Source organism: Manacus candei, unplaced genomic scaffold (genome assembly GCF_025592945.1).
Source record: "Manacus candei isolate 608988 ecotype Guabito, Panama unplaced genomic scaffold, ASM2559294v1 h1tg000023l, whole genome shotgun sequence".
NCBI lineage: Eukaryota > Metazoa > Chordata > Aves > Passeriformes > Pipridae > Manacus > Manacus candei.
Window position 1 is genome coordinate 4,078,112 of NW_026138071.1, and position 15,663 is coordinate 4,093,774.

The window sequence follows — 15,663 nt, forward strand, 5'->3', positions numbered from 1 at the left end:
GCCACTGAAGCTTGATTGTTTTAGAATGTCTCCGAAAAACAGAGAAGCTTGCACATATCTAATATGCCCACAGTAATTCAATCCATGGAATAAAAGCAAAAGGATGCAGCATTCTTGGTAATCTCATCTAAGACACAAGATGTGCTATTGTATCATAAATTACATATCTAAGAGAACAAATCAATCAGCATTAAACACCTCAACAAACTCATTGTCTTTAATTAACATTTGGTTTCTGAATATTAAAATGCATGAATGGCAGAAGGATTTTCTTCTAAAATGTAGATATTCAAAGAGGTTTTTTCCAATTAATAATAGAAAAAACCTAAACATTTCATTATTTTAAGTGAATTTAAAGAACCATTCAGCGACGTATCAGTGGGATTGCAGTTTGACCTACACAACAAATTGTGCCACGAGGGAAATTACTTCCCATGACCTTAGTCATTTGGATGGAATTTTTTTCTCCTCCTTTTGATACTTTTATTAATTGTTGAGAAATGAAGATGATCAAATGGTCTGGTTGTCCTTTGCTGCCTTCTTAAGCATTTCACCAAAGTCAGGGGTTGGAAATAAAAAGTTTCCTTTAAACAGTCATTAGCACTACTGTACTTCAAACACAAACCAGTCCCTTGTTGGAGATAAAAGTGGGTTTGCTCAGTTAACTGGCCTGCATGCTGTGGAACCACACTCAGCAACTCAAGCTTCCTCTCTGGGTGCACGCCTCGGTACTTTGGTTTTCAAAACCACTGGACACCTGACACTCCTCCTGGCCAATCTCAGCTCTGTTGGAAAAAAGGCATTTCATTCTTTAGCATCTACCTGCAAGTTTAGGTGCCACCTTAAGTTATGCTTTAACTGACAACAAATTAAGTTTACAGCAGCAGCCCAGTGGCCCTCCCTGCACAGCCTGTGTCCCCAGCCCCGGGTGACCCACCTTTTACTGCCATAACAGTATAATGCAGCGGTGCTTAAAGATGACTCTGCAAGACTTTTGCACTGATGTGGTATATTTAAGACAAAACTACAGTATAAACATTTGAAGACTGGGTTCAGTGGACTACAAATCTACTTGTTCCCATGTACAGTTTCAATACAGTTCTCAGTGCAGTGCCTAAGACAGTTCATACATCACCAGTGTTGTGAAACAGAAGCAAGAGGGTGCACTTCGTTTTATAAAAAACCCAACAAATAAATTATACATTGAGAGCTATTGCCAAGCTTTACATATAAAAGGTAAAAATACAGTAGTTAGTGTGGCTTTAACAAAAAATATCTAGCTAAAAAAATATTCATTCTTACATACTTTAAAAATAAGTTTGTCCAGTTATAGGTGGTGGTGAGGAGGTGTGTTCGTGAAACAGAGTGCTCAAGCCAAGCAGTCAAAAGGAGGTGAGTTTTGTAGGAGAATCTTGCAGCTCCCTGCTGCAGGGGTCCAGCAGTGCTGCAGAGGCAGTGCCCCCCCCTCACTGGCTTTCACCAGGCTGTGCTGACCACCTGGATCAACCCCCTGAGCACTGGGGCCACTGCAGCACCCAGCGGGATCCCCCTGGCTCCGCCTCCGTGAGGGCACCGTGGGGAGGGCCCTGAACTCACATCTGCAATGCCAACACCCAGACCAAACACATGCATCACTGAAAGGCCATTAGCATGGATTGTTTCTATTTTTTGGTTTAAAAGTTATGATTGTCCAGCTGCATTTCAAAGCAGTGATGTTACCATGTCCAACAGCTATATATATACATATATATATGTATATATATATACACACACTACAACTTTTTAAACTAATAAACACTCTATGTGCCTAGATAGAGCTTTAAATGCTAGCTGGCCATGAAACAGAGGTGCTAACACTTCACCAGTAGATTTGGGGTGTACCAGAACATGTTCACAATGTGAAAAATACATCCAGTGCTGCTTGTGAAAGATATGCTCCTCCTAACAGTACTTCTCTGCTTCATGAAACGAGAATGAGCAGGGTGCAGACAAAGGCAGAGCAGGCAAGGACTGGAAACAGTTTGTAGAGAGAGACCCAAACATAGTTGGACTGTTCATCTGAGCTCCTCTAACAGGGCTGCAAATTTTCTTGCCAAAGTTGCGTGCCCAAAAAATTGCCCAAAACATAGCTCTTACACAGCTGTCTGTCTTTGACAAAGTATGAGTGGAATTTAAGCCAAACACATTCCAGCTAATTCATTAGCCATAACTGATTACCAGGTAAGTAGATATTTTATGTCATATAACATACCTGATATTAAATGCCTTTACCACTGAATCAATGAAGATATTCCCTTACTTCCAGTGTAAGAAGGCCTGAACTCCCACATTTTAACACTCAAAAGCCTGGAAACACACACAGACTGATGGACTAAATGGGTGAGACTGAAATGCATCTCCCCAAGATTAATTAGTTTGAGATGTGGGCTGGGGTGTTGTTACTATAAATGTTAAGATTTTATAAAACCTTTCACTCCAATCACTTATAGAGTGTGACTGGAGTAAAATCACTTTTAGATCCAATCATTTAACATGCATTAATTCATTCCTGTCAACTCTTAGAGCTTTTAAGTGGTTGGCAGACCTGCCAACATCCTGATACCAGATTCACACAAAAGTTTTATTTATAAATCTCTTTAAATAAATACCAAAAAATAAACTTTAAGAGAATGCTTGGACCCTATAGCCAATCAATCAATAGTATAGCAATGGTAAGAAAATCCTTTTTTCTCAGTAGTATAAAAGCATTAATTAATATTTTATAGCACTAACTATAGGAACAATTATCCCTATTTGTGTCTGATAAAATGCAGGTGCTGAGCAATGCTGTATTACCTGCTAGCTAGTCATGATACAACACAATACCTCTAGTTTCAAAGCATAACAGTGATGCCAAACTGCAGGATGTTCAGATCACAAACCTGTGACCTTGGTCTTGCCAGGCTTCCTATAGAAGCAATGATTTGGGTTAGCTAAGTAAGCTACATTGACTTAAATGGAGCGAATATTTGCTCTGAGTATAATCAGATATCACTGAAAAGAGTTAGTTGCAAATCTATTAGAAATTGCAGGTTCCCAAATTAACAGTTACAATTTTTGAATTTCTAAGTAAAAATTTTCAAATATGAGTCCTCTGAAAATTGAGGAAAGCCTCACCCTTTGAAATTTGTGTGTGAATGAATATGTGTAATTACAACATTCCCCTCCAATCACCACTATCCCAACCATGCTGAAATAACAGTTGGCTACTTGGTACCATTTAGATTTTAGGGGGACACACTCACCACACGTTATTTACTTGTTATTTGCTGTATGTGATTGCCTGGGAGGAATCCAAGGCTGGTATTCAACACGCAGTGCTGTAAAACTGTAAACTTCTGTTATTCCACTTTTGGGAGGAATTCAAGCTGACAGTTCACAGAGCTCCTGAACCCAATGGGAAGAGTCAAATATCAAACATGCCTAAGAAAATGCTACTTCATTCTGTCTATTTACAAACCCAACACATGTAGCTGGTGAATGCCAGCTCAGCTGCTGAGCAAACAGATCAACAGCTAGTGCCAAGTTTCCCCACACAGTCCTGGCTTTGTGCAGGAAGCAGACTGTTGCAGCCATAGCTTCCCTTTTCCTGCAGGAACTTTGCTGGCAACTGCATTATTAATCCAGACTATGACATTTGATATTTGAATCGTGAATCTTCTACATTTTAATAAGCAGTAAGGCTCAGACTTAAAAGTGTAAGAAAAGCCAATATAAACTGGAAGTAGCAATGACAGAACTGAAGGGCTGGTGAGCAGGAACCCTGCACCTGCCTGGTCCAGAACAGGGGCTCCCCTCTGGCAGAGCGGGGACCTGCCCATGCAGTGCTTCAGGTGCTGACTGGAGGGGAACCTGCAGCACCTGCCACCCATTCTGACTTCTGATTCTTGAGGCAATGGCTACAAATCATTGTCTGCAGAGAGTCACTCTGGTATGTCAGTCCTAAGCGCTTTCTCTGGTTCCTACACTTGTTCTATTAAGGCCTCGGGGGTTTTGAGGAGTGGCAGAGGGCCACACAAAATCCAGGTGGCTTCTCCCTTAACACTCTCAGCATCTTGCAAAGAAGAGCACAAGAGCAACAGCAGCAAGAATGCCTTGGTCTGAACAAAGCAGCCTCACTGGGCACCAGCTTACTTGCACAATCCATAGTGGTTTGGTCCAAATCTTTGTTTATGTTGAGACACATGCCCGCAGCCAGTGGGCAGAAATGAAGTTGTGCATACAGGTTCCAGAATCAACTTTCACATTTAAGTTTGTTTCTAAGAACCACCTGCATATAAATATTTATAAACAGCAGCACTATGCAGAAAACATCCTCCAACCACAGTCGTATGTACAAACGTCTTCCTAAGAAAGATCCCAGTTGTTTCATCTGTGCTTCCCTGTTAGATGTGGAATTCATCATCATCTTTATTTCTCCTCCCCTCTGACTCTGCATTGACCTCTTTCAGAGGCTGTATCCCCAGGGTCCACGTGCTCACCTCTCCATGTCCATGTGAGGATATTGCTGCCCAGGGCTCAAATGACCTCTTTCAACTGTACCCTCTACTTCACCTGAGCACCAAAAGGCCTTTGCCAGCTCTGTGGAGTGTGTGCTCTTACCTTCCTTCTAGCGAGACGTGAACTGCTTACGGGAATTTTTCATCTTTTTTTCCCGTTTTCACCCTATTCTTTCTATTCTTTGTTCCACATAAAACTATTAGATGACACTTGAAACAGGATTCAAGGTGGCGTTAAGAACCGATCTAGTTGTACCCTCATGCCGCAAAAATACCTGGCAAGTATTCCTGAAGCACAGCATCTGGAAAAAACACTCAGAAATAGTATGAAGAGAAACAAAGAAATTCTTTTCCTTTCTAGTCCTACAAGACAACAAAACTAATCAATAAGCAGTTCCTGAAGCAAGCTGTACTTATACATTCCCTGATTTGGCATTTAAAACATACACATCTCTAGCCTAGAACAGATGTATTTGAGTCATATAGGAAATTAAATAATCAGTGCCAAATGTGAGACCTCTGCTGTAGTCTGCTAATGCTATAAGCTGTTTGGCAGGTCAATTTTCATTTTCCTGGTTGCAATGAGCAGCAGCTCAAATCCAGTCAATGTAGCTGGTCACTGATGGACTAGATTTTCATGCTTTCCACGGACTGTAACAAGGGGTGCAAGGATTATTAAGGTGTTTAAGGCCAAAAAGGAGAGTATGTGTTGTTAAAATGAAGGAAGAACAGAGGGAATAATCACACAGAAGAACATGTCCTTGGCCATATGAAACAGTCACCACTGTGAGTCCCTGTACAGAGCATGGCCACGAGGTGGCCCTATGAGTTCTCTTAATCTCTGCGATATTAATCACTCTACAGCGGTCACCGAGCTCACACCACACCCCACATCACAGTGAGAGCCTTCCACAGGCTAAGTAACAATAAACCCAGCATGAGCAGAACACAACTGTTTTCTGTTCCTCAGTTCAGAACTAGGTCCAGTGGGACATTTTGCTCCTCCCAAGGGAGAAGATCAAACGTGTATGTGGTTTTACATCCCGGTTTAGACTGAAATTCCAGTTAGATTGCAATAAACATAGGAGTCTCTTCCTGGATCCTAGCAAACCAGATGGTTGTTAGACTCCCATTCAACATGAGTTTGATCCCAAGCAAGTCTTTTGGAAGGATCCCTTGGAGACGTATTAGAAGATTTGAGTTTTTACAAGGTGAGAAGTTCAGAAACTCCTTCTTCTAGAGTTCAGTGGTGAGTAAACATTTTGTTCTTACTGTAGCATCTTCAGTAACTGGGCTAAAAGAGGGAAAAAAAGTGAGGCTCTGTAAATACATTCCTCCTAAAAGGTCTGCCATGACGCATTAAAAAAGAAAAAGGTGAGTATTGCTCCAAAGAGCATTAATGGTTGTTCACCTCCTAATTTAATGAGACCAATGGACAAACCTTTCTAATGGACAATTACAGAAGAGCAAACAATCACATTCAAACAGTGCAGCAGTAGCATCACTGCCACTCTTTTAGAGCATTTGCTGAAAGGCCTGATCATCACTGCCATCATTCTCCCTCATCAGTGTGGCAGAATGGAACAGCAAGGGGGAAGGCTTCTACCAATTTGGTTTTCTGACATCCTTACAGCTTGGAAATAAGTGGGAGACATCCCTCTCTACCCCCACCAATCCTCTGACAGGTACTGAAACACTGTAAAGAGATTTCTCAGAAAATTTATCTGTACCATAATTTTAATCCAATACTAGAACATGTTAGCACATAAGGAAAGAAACTGAAGTGAAATGATAATATACACATATTAGCTGTTCTATTCATTTGTAATATTTCAAATGCTATAAAGTGAGACACAAACTACAGTTTATAAGCGCAGCAAAACAAGGCACTGTGTCTAAATGACCAGTGGAAGCAGCAGGGGCACAGTTTTCCTTCCCACTCCATACATATTTCTGAAGTGAGCGCTGAGGAGATCTTACCTCGCAAGGACTTCGGCTGTCTGCTGGGATGGTGTCAATCCAGCTGACAGCAGAGTCTCTGTGCTGCCTTTCGCTGCCTTCATGGATAAGGCAAAATCATTTCCCAAAGGTCCATTGGAAATCAGTCCCGTCTGAATGGGGGAGAATGAAACAAAAAACTGAAATAAGCACCTGCCAGGACAAGACAAGCGAATTTTTCAATATGATTTATTTATAACTGGAAAAAATAAGATTCATCAACCTCCAGTTTGGGTTTCACTAAATGCAAATTCGTAAGAAATTTTACGGTATTTACCTGCAGTGCAATACAGCAAAAATGAAGTTTTACTATTAACAGGGCATGTATGTTGTCTGATTTACTCCAGCCCAATTAGTTTGCTTTATTTTTGGTCTGGTACATTATTTTATAGGCTTTCATATTATTACAAATTATTGTATTTTACTGTTTTACTTGAACTCCTGTTTCTTAATGAAGACAAAAGCTTTCTTTTTTATTTGATTGCTAAGGAATGGTCAAGCAACTCACTGGCACTAACCACCTCGGTGTTACGATGGGCTGGGAAGACACCTACAAAAAAGCAAACAAAAGCTCAATGAAAAGGTTGGAAGTAGCAGAGAACATTCTCAAAATAATACTGCCTCCCTAAACAACACTTCTCCCTAAAACAATCTCAGATATTTGCCTCTTGTTAGTCTTTGCACCACAATAGTGATGAGCTGCACGTGTGGCTCAGCCAATCCCGCTCAGCCAATCCCGCTCACTCACAGACACACTGGGAGCAGCGTCAGCTCAGCCCTCCCTTCCCCAGGGTCATGGAACCCATTACTTTTTCAGTGCTTTGTGGACAACATTAACTAAGAGCATACTTCTGTGAACACTTTAAAGGTTCTTCTTCCCCCCTTCTTTTTTGGTGCATGCAATATAACTCCATTTTGCCAGCGCAGATTGTAAGAGATTTTTTTTATCTACATAAAAGGGTTGACTTGTATTAAAAGCTTAATTTTTGAGTATTTATTTCATATGCATATGTGTATATATGTATACATATATATGTGTATATACACATTTACATATAATTTCTGAAGTGTTATGTATACCCAAAAGCCTGAGAAGCAGTCTGACACTTGCAGGTGTACTAAAATAAGATTAGAGGTTCCTGTGGCACAGATACAAGTTCACTCTTCAGGTTCCTTCACTTCTCTTACAAAGCTATAAGGTCTAAACCCCTGTATCAGCCACCCTACAAGTGGCAGGGGGCACATATGCAGTGATCCATGTCCAACACTTCATTCCACTGCAGCAGATCCAAGCCTGGCAGACAGAAACTAAAGCCAGAGGAGAGTTCATGAGTAAAAACCACTATATGTGTGAAGGAAGAAGTTTGGTTTTGAAATACATTTACCCGAGGTGTGGCTTCTGTAAAGTCAATTAGATTCTCTGTCAGTGATGTTAAGGAAACGTCCTGGTCATCTGGAGTGCTCTATGGAATAAATCAGTTTTGAATTGAATTCCCAGTAGTAACCACATAGGTCTGCTGAATACTCTAGTGGCTTCTCAAGTTATAGACCAGTGTCTTTAATGAACACCACTGTTTTTCAGGCCTGTTTTCTCAAATCTTTCCATGTGAGCTTTTTTAATAGCCTTTAATTTCAGTTATTCTCACCAACGTACTAGAAACAACATCATTGCCTTTGTCAGCAAGCAGTGCACTGTCCCATCCTCCTATCCAAAGGTGGGGTACTGTGCCATTCCACAAGGTCAGCAAGGTCTGTGAGCTGAGCGTTTGAACTCAAAAGATGAAATTGGTAATTCTTTAGTGGGATCAACTACATAATACTGGTTTAGAGGCAAAACAGCTACAGGTCATGGTGCTTTAGTCGTCCAGAACAACCCATCAGTCTGCTGAAGTAATAGCAGAGTCCACTGTTGGACTCTACTTCTCTTTTGGAGAGGGACAAAGGAAAGCTGACCCCTGAATTACTTTGTGTGTTTCATGGAGTCCAGTTAAAAATTAGCTTATCCTTAAGGGAACCAGAATATAACAATTAAACATTTCAATTTAAACTTTTCCCTCTGTGGTTATTTTGATAGGAACTGCCTATGTCAGAATTTCATCCCTACAGTCTCTTTCCTGGAGCATCAAATCATTGGCATGTAAGAGGCTTCCCACCATTGTGAGAAAATCAATCAGTTTGGAAAAAAAAACAGTGTCAGGCCAAGAACCTGAAAGAACATGCAGAAATGGCCTTTGGAGAGATCTATGCAGTGTCCCTGCCTGCTCCAGAAAGCACTCTCTGGCATTCACTGGCGCCTGGTATTCACTGAGTTATGAGAGGCATGCGGCAAGGTCTGCTGGGCTTGCCTGGAGGCATCAGTAGCTCAGAATGTGACACAGAAACCTTCCAGGCTGGCAGGTGGTGATACCTTTGAAACAGCAGCCTCCTCAGCCGGAGCCAGATTAGCTGGAATTAGCAGGTCCTCGTGGTTAGAGGCAGCATTGTCCTCATTCAATGCATTACTGAAAGGAGAAAACATTCTCATTAGCACCCTGCCTGGTTAGTACAAAATAGTGCTGCTTCCCAGATAGCCCAGAAACTTAACACCAACTCCACTGAGGCAGACAAAAGATTGATATCTGTATGTTAACGTAAATGCCTTCCAACTACCTCCACAGATTACTGCTCTCTGTCATAGTTTCAGCTACAACTGGTGTATAGACCCAACAGTATCGATGTCTTCTATCTCAGAGGAGTTTCTTCAGTCCTCATGTCTAATTCGCCTGAAGCCTTTCCTGTCATCCTCTTATCTTCCTCTTTAGAGCCAGGGGCACCAGGATGTCAGGCATCTCAGTCCTTTCAGAAGATGAAAGAGATTCTCCTACTGCTTGCTAGGATACTCACCCCAAGGCCTGGTCTACACTGATTAACTGCTGCAACAGGAATTAAGGATGCATTGGTAAACCTGCTTAGTTAGATGTAGCCTGAATGCTCAGCAACTGTTCCTCATCTTTTCAGACCTGTTTATGATAATCTCCACAGGGTCCCCTTACCCCAAAAACATGTTTCTCCAGAATCACTTACGGAACAAAGGTGTTTGAAGCAGGGATTGCTTTCAGCAGCTCTCTCGGGTCTTGAAATACTGGACTGGTTGCTGGGGGGCTATGCTGTGATTTGCCTGACAGGAGAATGTTCCTGGCACAAACCAACAAAAAACAAACAAACCAAAAAACAGGTATAACCTTCCATGGAAAGCTCTTCATGAATCACTTGTTACAGCATAGTTTGGGGATTGCTTCACGTACGTTTTGTTCAGTATGACCATGTGAGGTCTGAGATGTACATCTTCACAAATGGTCAAGAAATCAGATGTTGTAACCCTTAGAATTTTTTCAATGCCTGCAATTCCACCAGACCCAGCAATCATTTGAGATTTAATAATTCTCAGGAAAACAACTGTCAGTGTCAGAGGTTTGTACACAATCTTCTTCTCCACTAGAAAACAGCTGCTGTAAGCAGACCCACCCCCTCTCCCCACACTGAAGCTATTCACATATCAGAAATAACTACAGTGATTGAAGTTGCTGTTGCAACCATGTTCATCAAATTAAAGCATGGGAGAATAAAAAGCATCTGCATTACCTTGTAAATAATAAAACTACAGTCTTGGTTTTCATTTTGAAAGCATTTCACACTCAGTAGTTAAGCTACACTATGCAAAGGTAAAATGCAGCTATCACTGAGCCACTGATAGAGTCCACTGAACTGCAGGTTCTCAGCACTGTACTTGGGTAGCTACATCACCTGTTTCTTCCAAATCTGTTCAGTACCTGGCAGCAGCATCCTGAATATTAGAATTCTTGACACCTGTCATGCTGTCATCTTTTATAACCTAAGAGGAAGAAATGAACACAGACATATATTTCTGATACCTGTTTCCATCTTGTATCTGTTCTGGGATTCACAGTAGAGCTGAGTGTCTCTGTCCCAGAACAAAAACATCCTGTTCATCTACACCTCAGGGACTTAAAACATCAGTTCTGTGTGAAAACTTCAGAGCAGACATAAAAATAATTCACCAAGATAACCAAATAAAATACCATTATTTGCTAAAGAATTTACTACAACATGCAAGAAGCACAGTCTTAGTCACAGAATCATGGAATAACTGCTTGGTTAGAAGACAACCCTTGGAGGTTATCTGGCTCAGTGACCACTCAAACCAGGGCTTGCTGAAGGTCTTGTCCAGTTACTTGTTGAGTATCATCAAAGATGGATATTCCTCCTTGGGCAACTATCACTGTGAAGAAAGGCTGAAAAGCTCTCTGACTCTACCTTGGACAAGGCTCTTGGAACACCCTTATCTGCAAGGCACCTTCTCCAACATCAGGCAATTGAAGAGAAATAAAACATTTGAGAGCGTCACAGTCCTACTCAGTTGAGCATTTACCTTGTGACCTGCTTCTGCCTGGGCCTTCAGGATATTGCTTTTGAGATCTGCTGGAAGCCACTTTGCTGCTACAATTGGGCTCTCGATTGCATTGTTAAGACATTTATCTGTCAACTTCACCACTTCATCCTAGACAGGAAAAGATCTTTATTAGAAGCAGTTCCCATATGAAAATCTCTAAATAACAATAGGGCTCTGAGTGAAAGGAAAGTCAGCAGATTTATACTGAAAAGGAGGCAAATGTTTTCCTTTATTTTGGAACTCAGTTGTAAAGTCACAGCAACACAAAGTAAAAAAGGCACAATGCTTAAATGTGGAGATGAAATTGCTGTGCTAAAAATACAGAGTGCGAGAAATGAAGTGCATCCTAAAACCACAGCCTAGTTTACTGATAGGAGATCAACATAGCAGCCATTATATATCATATCACTATAGCCTAAGTAAAAGTTGATAATTTACTCTGGAACGCAAATTGGGGAAATTTTTACTTTAAAATCAACTTATAAATTAGAACAACAGTTTAATTAATGTGCTATTAGCTACCTCTCCAGCCACTGATTATATCAGAGCAAAATGGCAGCCACAGACATAATGAAGACAAATAAAAATGAGATACCTTTCACTACAGTATATTTCATTATGCGAATCGTATTTCTTAATTATAAAATGTTAATTAAGCATTCAATCTACTAATTGCTATTTGATTAGTGGCAGAAGTTAATTAACTGAGTGAAAACTAAACCTTGTGACCTTCCTTCTCAGGGTATGACTCAGCAGGGGGAGACAGAGTCCTGCTTTCCTCACCATATGCCACTGTCTAGGCAGGCTCTTCCCTGGAGGTAAGTGCTGCATTTCTGCATTTCTGCAGCACTCCCTGGAGCAGGGACAATCCTGCTGCACTCCTACTTGCACCAACTGCAGTGTGTCCAGAAGGAATGAAGCCCATTGCATAGAGACAGAGCAGGGGAGAGAAGTTAAAAATTTGAGATGAATACCTGTCCTCCCACAGCTCTCCATCTACTTTCAGCTTCTTTCATTCAATGGAAACACTGGTGAGAACTTGTAGGTATTTGGTCTCTAGAGAGGGGAAAAGCATTTCCTTCTCTTGTCTCCCTCTAAATCACATTTCAGAATATCCAAATAGGATCTTATGAGACTATCTAAAGGAGAATTCGTTTTAAAATTTTGACCCCAGTCAGCAATGAACTTCACAAAGTATTCAAGGGTCACTGTCAACATAAAAAGGTATGAGGACCAACAACCCACTGCTGATGATTACTGCTGGAAGATATTAAGAGATGCATTCACATAATTTATGAAGATTAACAATTATTAAACATTTAAGTGTTTTTATTTTAGAGAAGCTGCTGGAATTGCCAAAAGTCTGGAATAACTACAACCAAATTATTATTTGTACAGTCACAGTAACCAACTGTGATAATGCTTAAATCCCTACATGGGACCTCACTGTAAGTAACAGTTCCTGCACAGAATTTCAAGTGCATTATTCCACTAATACAGTAAATCTCATCATTTTAATTGAGTGCCTAAAGCACCATTTTGTCATTTAACTTCCTCTCAGCTTTCTCCACCTGAATAACCAATTTCATTAGGTCACTCCAGTCTATTAACAATTAGATTCTCTACTTTTGAAAAGTTTAGTACTATTACAAAATATTTTAATGTAATTGAGTATAACTTTCATACCACTACAGAAATATTTGCATCAATATTAATGATCCATTTTTCTCAAGCCTTTCTATTTTGTGCCTGAAAAAGCATGTAGCTACAGGGAAAAGCATTCATCAACTGATAAAGCCTCAAGATGTCTAAATGACAAGACACTTCAGGTATTCACACAAAACAAGAAAGCTGTTGGGGTTTGTCATTATTCTAGTTTGTTACAAATGTTTGTTGTTTCCATGGACTAGACAAATTACATTCTCCAAATCAAAATAGGGAGCTAGGCAGTGATGTAAAAAGGTAAGGAAAAATTAAAGGCAGCAGCAAGGCATGCGATCCCAATACTTTCTGCTTTTGAGCAGTGTTCCTAGTGCCACTGAAAATCACTTTATGCAGGAAGATGAAGTCTAATACAGGCATGTTTTGGAGCAACTTCCATGTATTTACAGATCACAACAAATTCAGAAAAAGCAAACACTCGTGTTCTTGCATTTCTGACCCTGGAGCAGACTTCAAACACGGGCAAACAGGGTGAACGTTTTATTGTTCATTTCACTTCAGAAGCTGATGAAAGCAGTGCATTGGTGTACTTAAAACTATTTGCTCTCTTTTGTCAGATCTGGTCACTGCACTGGTGAAAGCTGGGAAAGGACAAAGTCGCATTCTTCCATCCCAACAGATTTTGGCAGTGAGCAGCAGTGAAGAATGAAGCTATTCATTCCCCCCTTCCCAGTTCTCATTCTGGAAAGATTTCTCTTTCTCCCTAGAAGAATAGGGATAGCTAGATAAATATTTCCCTATCAAAGGAATCAATCAAGATTGAATGACTACAAATACAGAATTACATAAAGATGACTATCAGGCTACCTCTGACCTGTGATAGAAGACAGTTAAAGATTTTTCATTTACAAGGTTTAAATGAGTACTTCATTGGCATATGAGTGTCATGAAGTTCAGGATACAGCTCTGCCTTCATAAGCAGAAAGATAATGCTTTCCCCCAATGCATTTTACCAAACCTCTTACGTTCTGTAACTGTTTTTACGTAAGTCAGTATCTTATGCACTGGTAAACTTCGAGGGAGACGAAATATGCTGAAATTTGTAACCACACACTTTCAGAGAGAACACTGCATTCCTCTGAAGTAACAGCAAGCTCCAGGATCGAAGTTTATTGCAAGGCTTTAGTGGCTATACTGCAGTCCCATGCAGTTCAGTCTGAAGAGGATAGCACAAACACCTCTTTTACTAACAGATTAAGAATAAAAGTAAGTACAGGGGAAGAGTCAATAGGTACAATTTGTAACAAACATCATAAGTGGAAATCTATAGTTTTTCCTAAAGCAGCCTTCAAAGTCAGGAAGCAAAGTGTTTTTAATTGTTATTCTTAGGTCACTCTTTTGAGGACTCATTTCCAAACCATTAACCTTCTTCTCTGAAGGGTGTGCTCATTTGGTGCTACTGTAACCTACATGTCTTTGCAATTTGAAACACAGAGAATTTAAAGTATGCAGAGAGTATCTAATTTGTGTCTATCTTTTTTAAACAACCACTCTCAAATGACCTCTTGGTCAGCTAAATCATAGTCTGAAAAATTTTATTCAATCTCCTCTGCCCTAGAAAAAACACTGATGATCTACTCTTATATTTTCTTAATACAATTTGTACTTCCTTCTTGAAAGCTGAAGTCTCTTTTACCCAATGAAAGAACCACACTGGCATACTGCTGATCCATACCTCATGTAATTCCCTGTTATGCAAATGTTCTCACTCTCTAATCAGGTTACTACCACCCCAGTATCTGTAACCTCTAAAGTTACTCAGCACCTCATATGACAGCAGCTGGATAACTGTGACTATACTGAATTGGCAGCTGTTTGTTAGATTAGCTCATTACAGGCATCTTAGCTTGCTTATTATATATCAGCCACAATTTAAAAACCATTGAGACATTTTTGCTCTGTTCTCTCCAATTAACCATTTTTTTCCCTCTCTCTCTGAACTAAAGCAGAGGTCAGTGGGCCAAAATATTCCTAAATAAGCTGTGTTCATTTGCTTTAGTTTATGCAGAAGTGGTGTTTCAGCATAACAGGACCTACAGGCTACTGACTAATCTTCTTACAGACCTGGTAATCTTTGTAATGCACTCACCAAGCAGAGAGGTGCACAAGGCATCCCTGACAGCAGTCCTTAAAGGGGACATGAGCCAAAGAGCCTGCAGCACCACCCACAGCAGCCTTCTCTCACACCGAGGTGGAGAACAAGTGCTTAGGAATGGGCTTAGCTCAAACACATACTGCTAAACATCTCTCTTGGCACCTGGTTCCTTTTACTCTTGAGGGAGCAAGAAAAATCATTGCTGCTTCACTGAAAGTTAGATAAATCCTCAGGCTTCCCTGGAAGGGAGGATAGCCCAAAGAGAGATAACAGTGCCAGGTGTTTTACTCTCTCTGCTTGCCCAAAACGCGATAAAGCATCTAAAGCTTTAACATCAGGGAAAGCAGAGTCAAGGAAATATAATTTCCATAATTTTTTAAAGCTCATTAAAAAAACCAGAAGAATATCCTGTATGGGTGCACTTGTCTGCTAACCAGTAAATCTGTCAAAGTTCACTGTTGTTGTAAAGGAGGATCCTGTCCTCTCCATCCCTTCTAGCAACACTACTTATTTTCACTATGGCTCTGGCATTCCTTTGACCCCTTCTATGAACCTATTTTACTCACTATTTACCAACTTAAAAAAACAAATCAAAAACCTAATGAAATCTAACACCTTAACAAAAACTTCAAAACAAAGGCAGCTAAAAAAATATTGTTTGCCATTTCGTAGGCTACATTTGCTTACTGAAACATGCAGTGATTCCTGCATGTTTTCCTCCCCAGAGAGGGAGCCTGGGGAAGAAAGAACAAAGAGGAGGGAGGAAGGGAGGGAGGGAGGGAGGGAGAGAAGTGCCTTCACCTTGTTCAGGGCACTGAAGCTTGTACTTTGGCTCAGCTGCCTGTGAAAGTGCAGCCTGA

The 15,663-nt window shown here is 40.5% G+C and overlaps 1 protein-coding gene across 5 annotated transcripts in view; it reads right to left on the reverse strand.

Moving 5' to 3' along the window:
• Positions 1-992: 992 nt before the first annotated feature.
• EPB41L5 (erythrocyte membrane protein band 4.1 like 5) overlaps positions 993-15,663 on the reverse strand; it is a 57,498-nt gene continuing 42,827 nt past the window's right edge. For 4 of the 5 annotated variants that reach the window (XM_051787017.1, XM_051787015.1, XM_051787013.1 and 1 more), the window contains exons 19-26: positions 10,966-11,094; positions 10,346-10,407; positions 9,600-9,710; positions 8,944-9,037; positions 7,922-7,999; positions 7,045-7,086; positions 6,519-6,649; positions 993-5,832 (exon numbers count right to left, since the gene is read on the reverse strand). In XM_051787017.1, coding sequence (XP_051642977.1) covers positions 5,775-5,832; positions 6,519-6,649; positions 7,045-7,086; positions 7,922-7,999; positions 8,944-9,037; positions 9,600-9,710; positions 10,346-10,407; positions 10,966-11,094 — 705 coding nt within the window. In that variant the 3' untranslated portion in view covers positions 993-5,774. The remainder of the gene's footprint in view (positions 5,833-6,518; positions 6,650-7,044; positions 7,087-7,921; positions 8,000-8,943; positions 9,038-9,599; positions 9,711-10,345; positions 10,408-10,965; positions 11,095-15,663) is intronic. The other variant, XM_051787016.1, reaches the window with a different exon arrangement.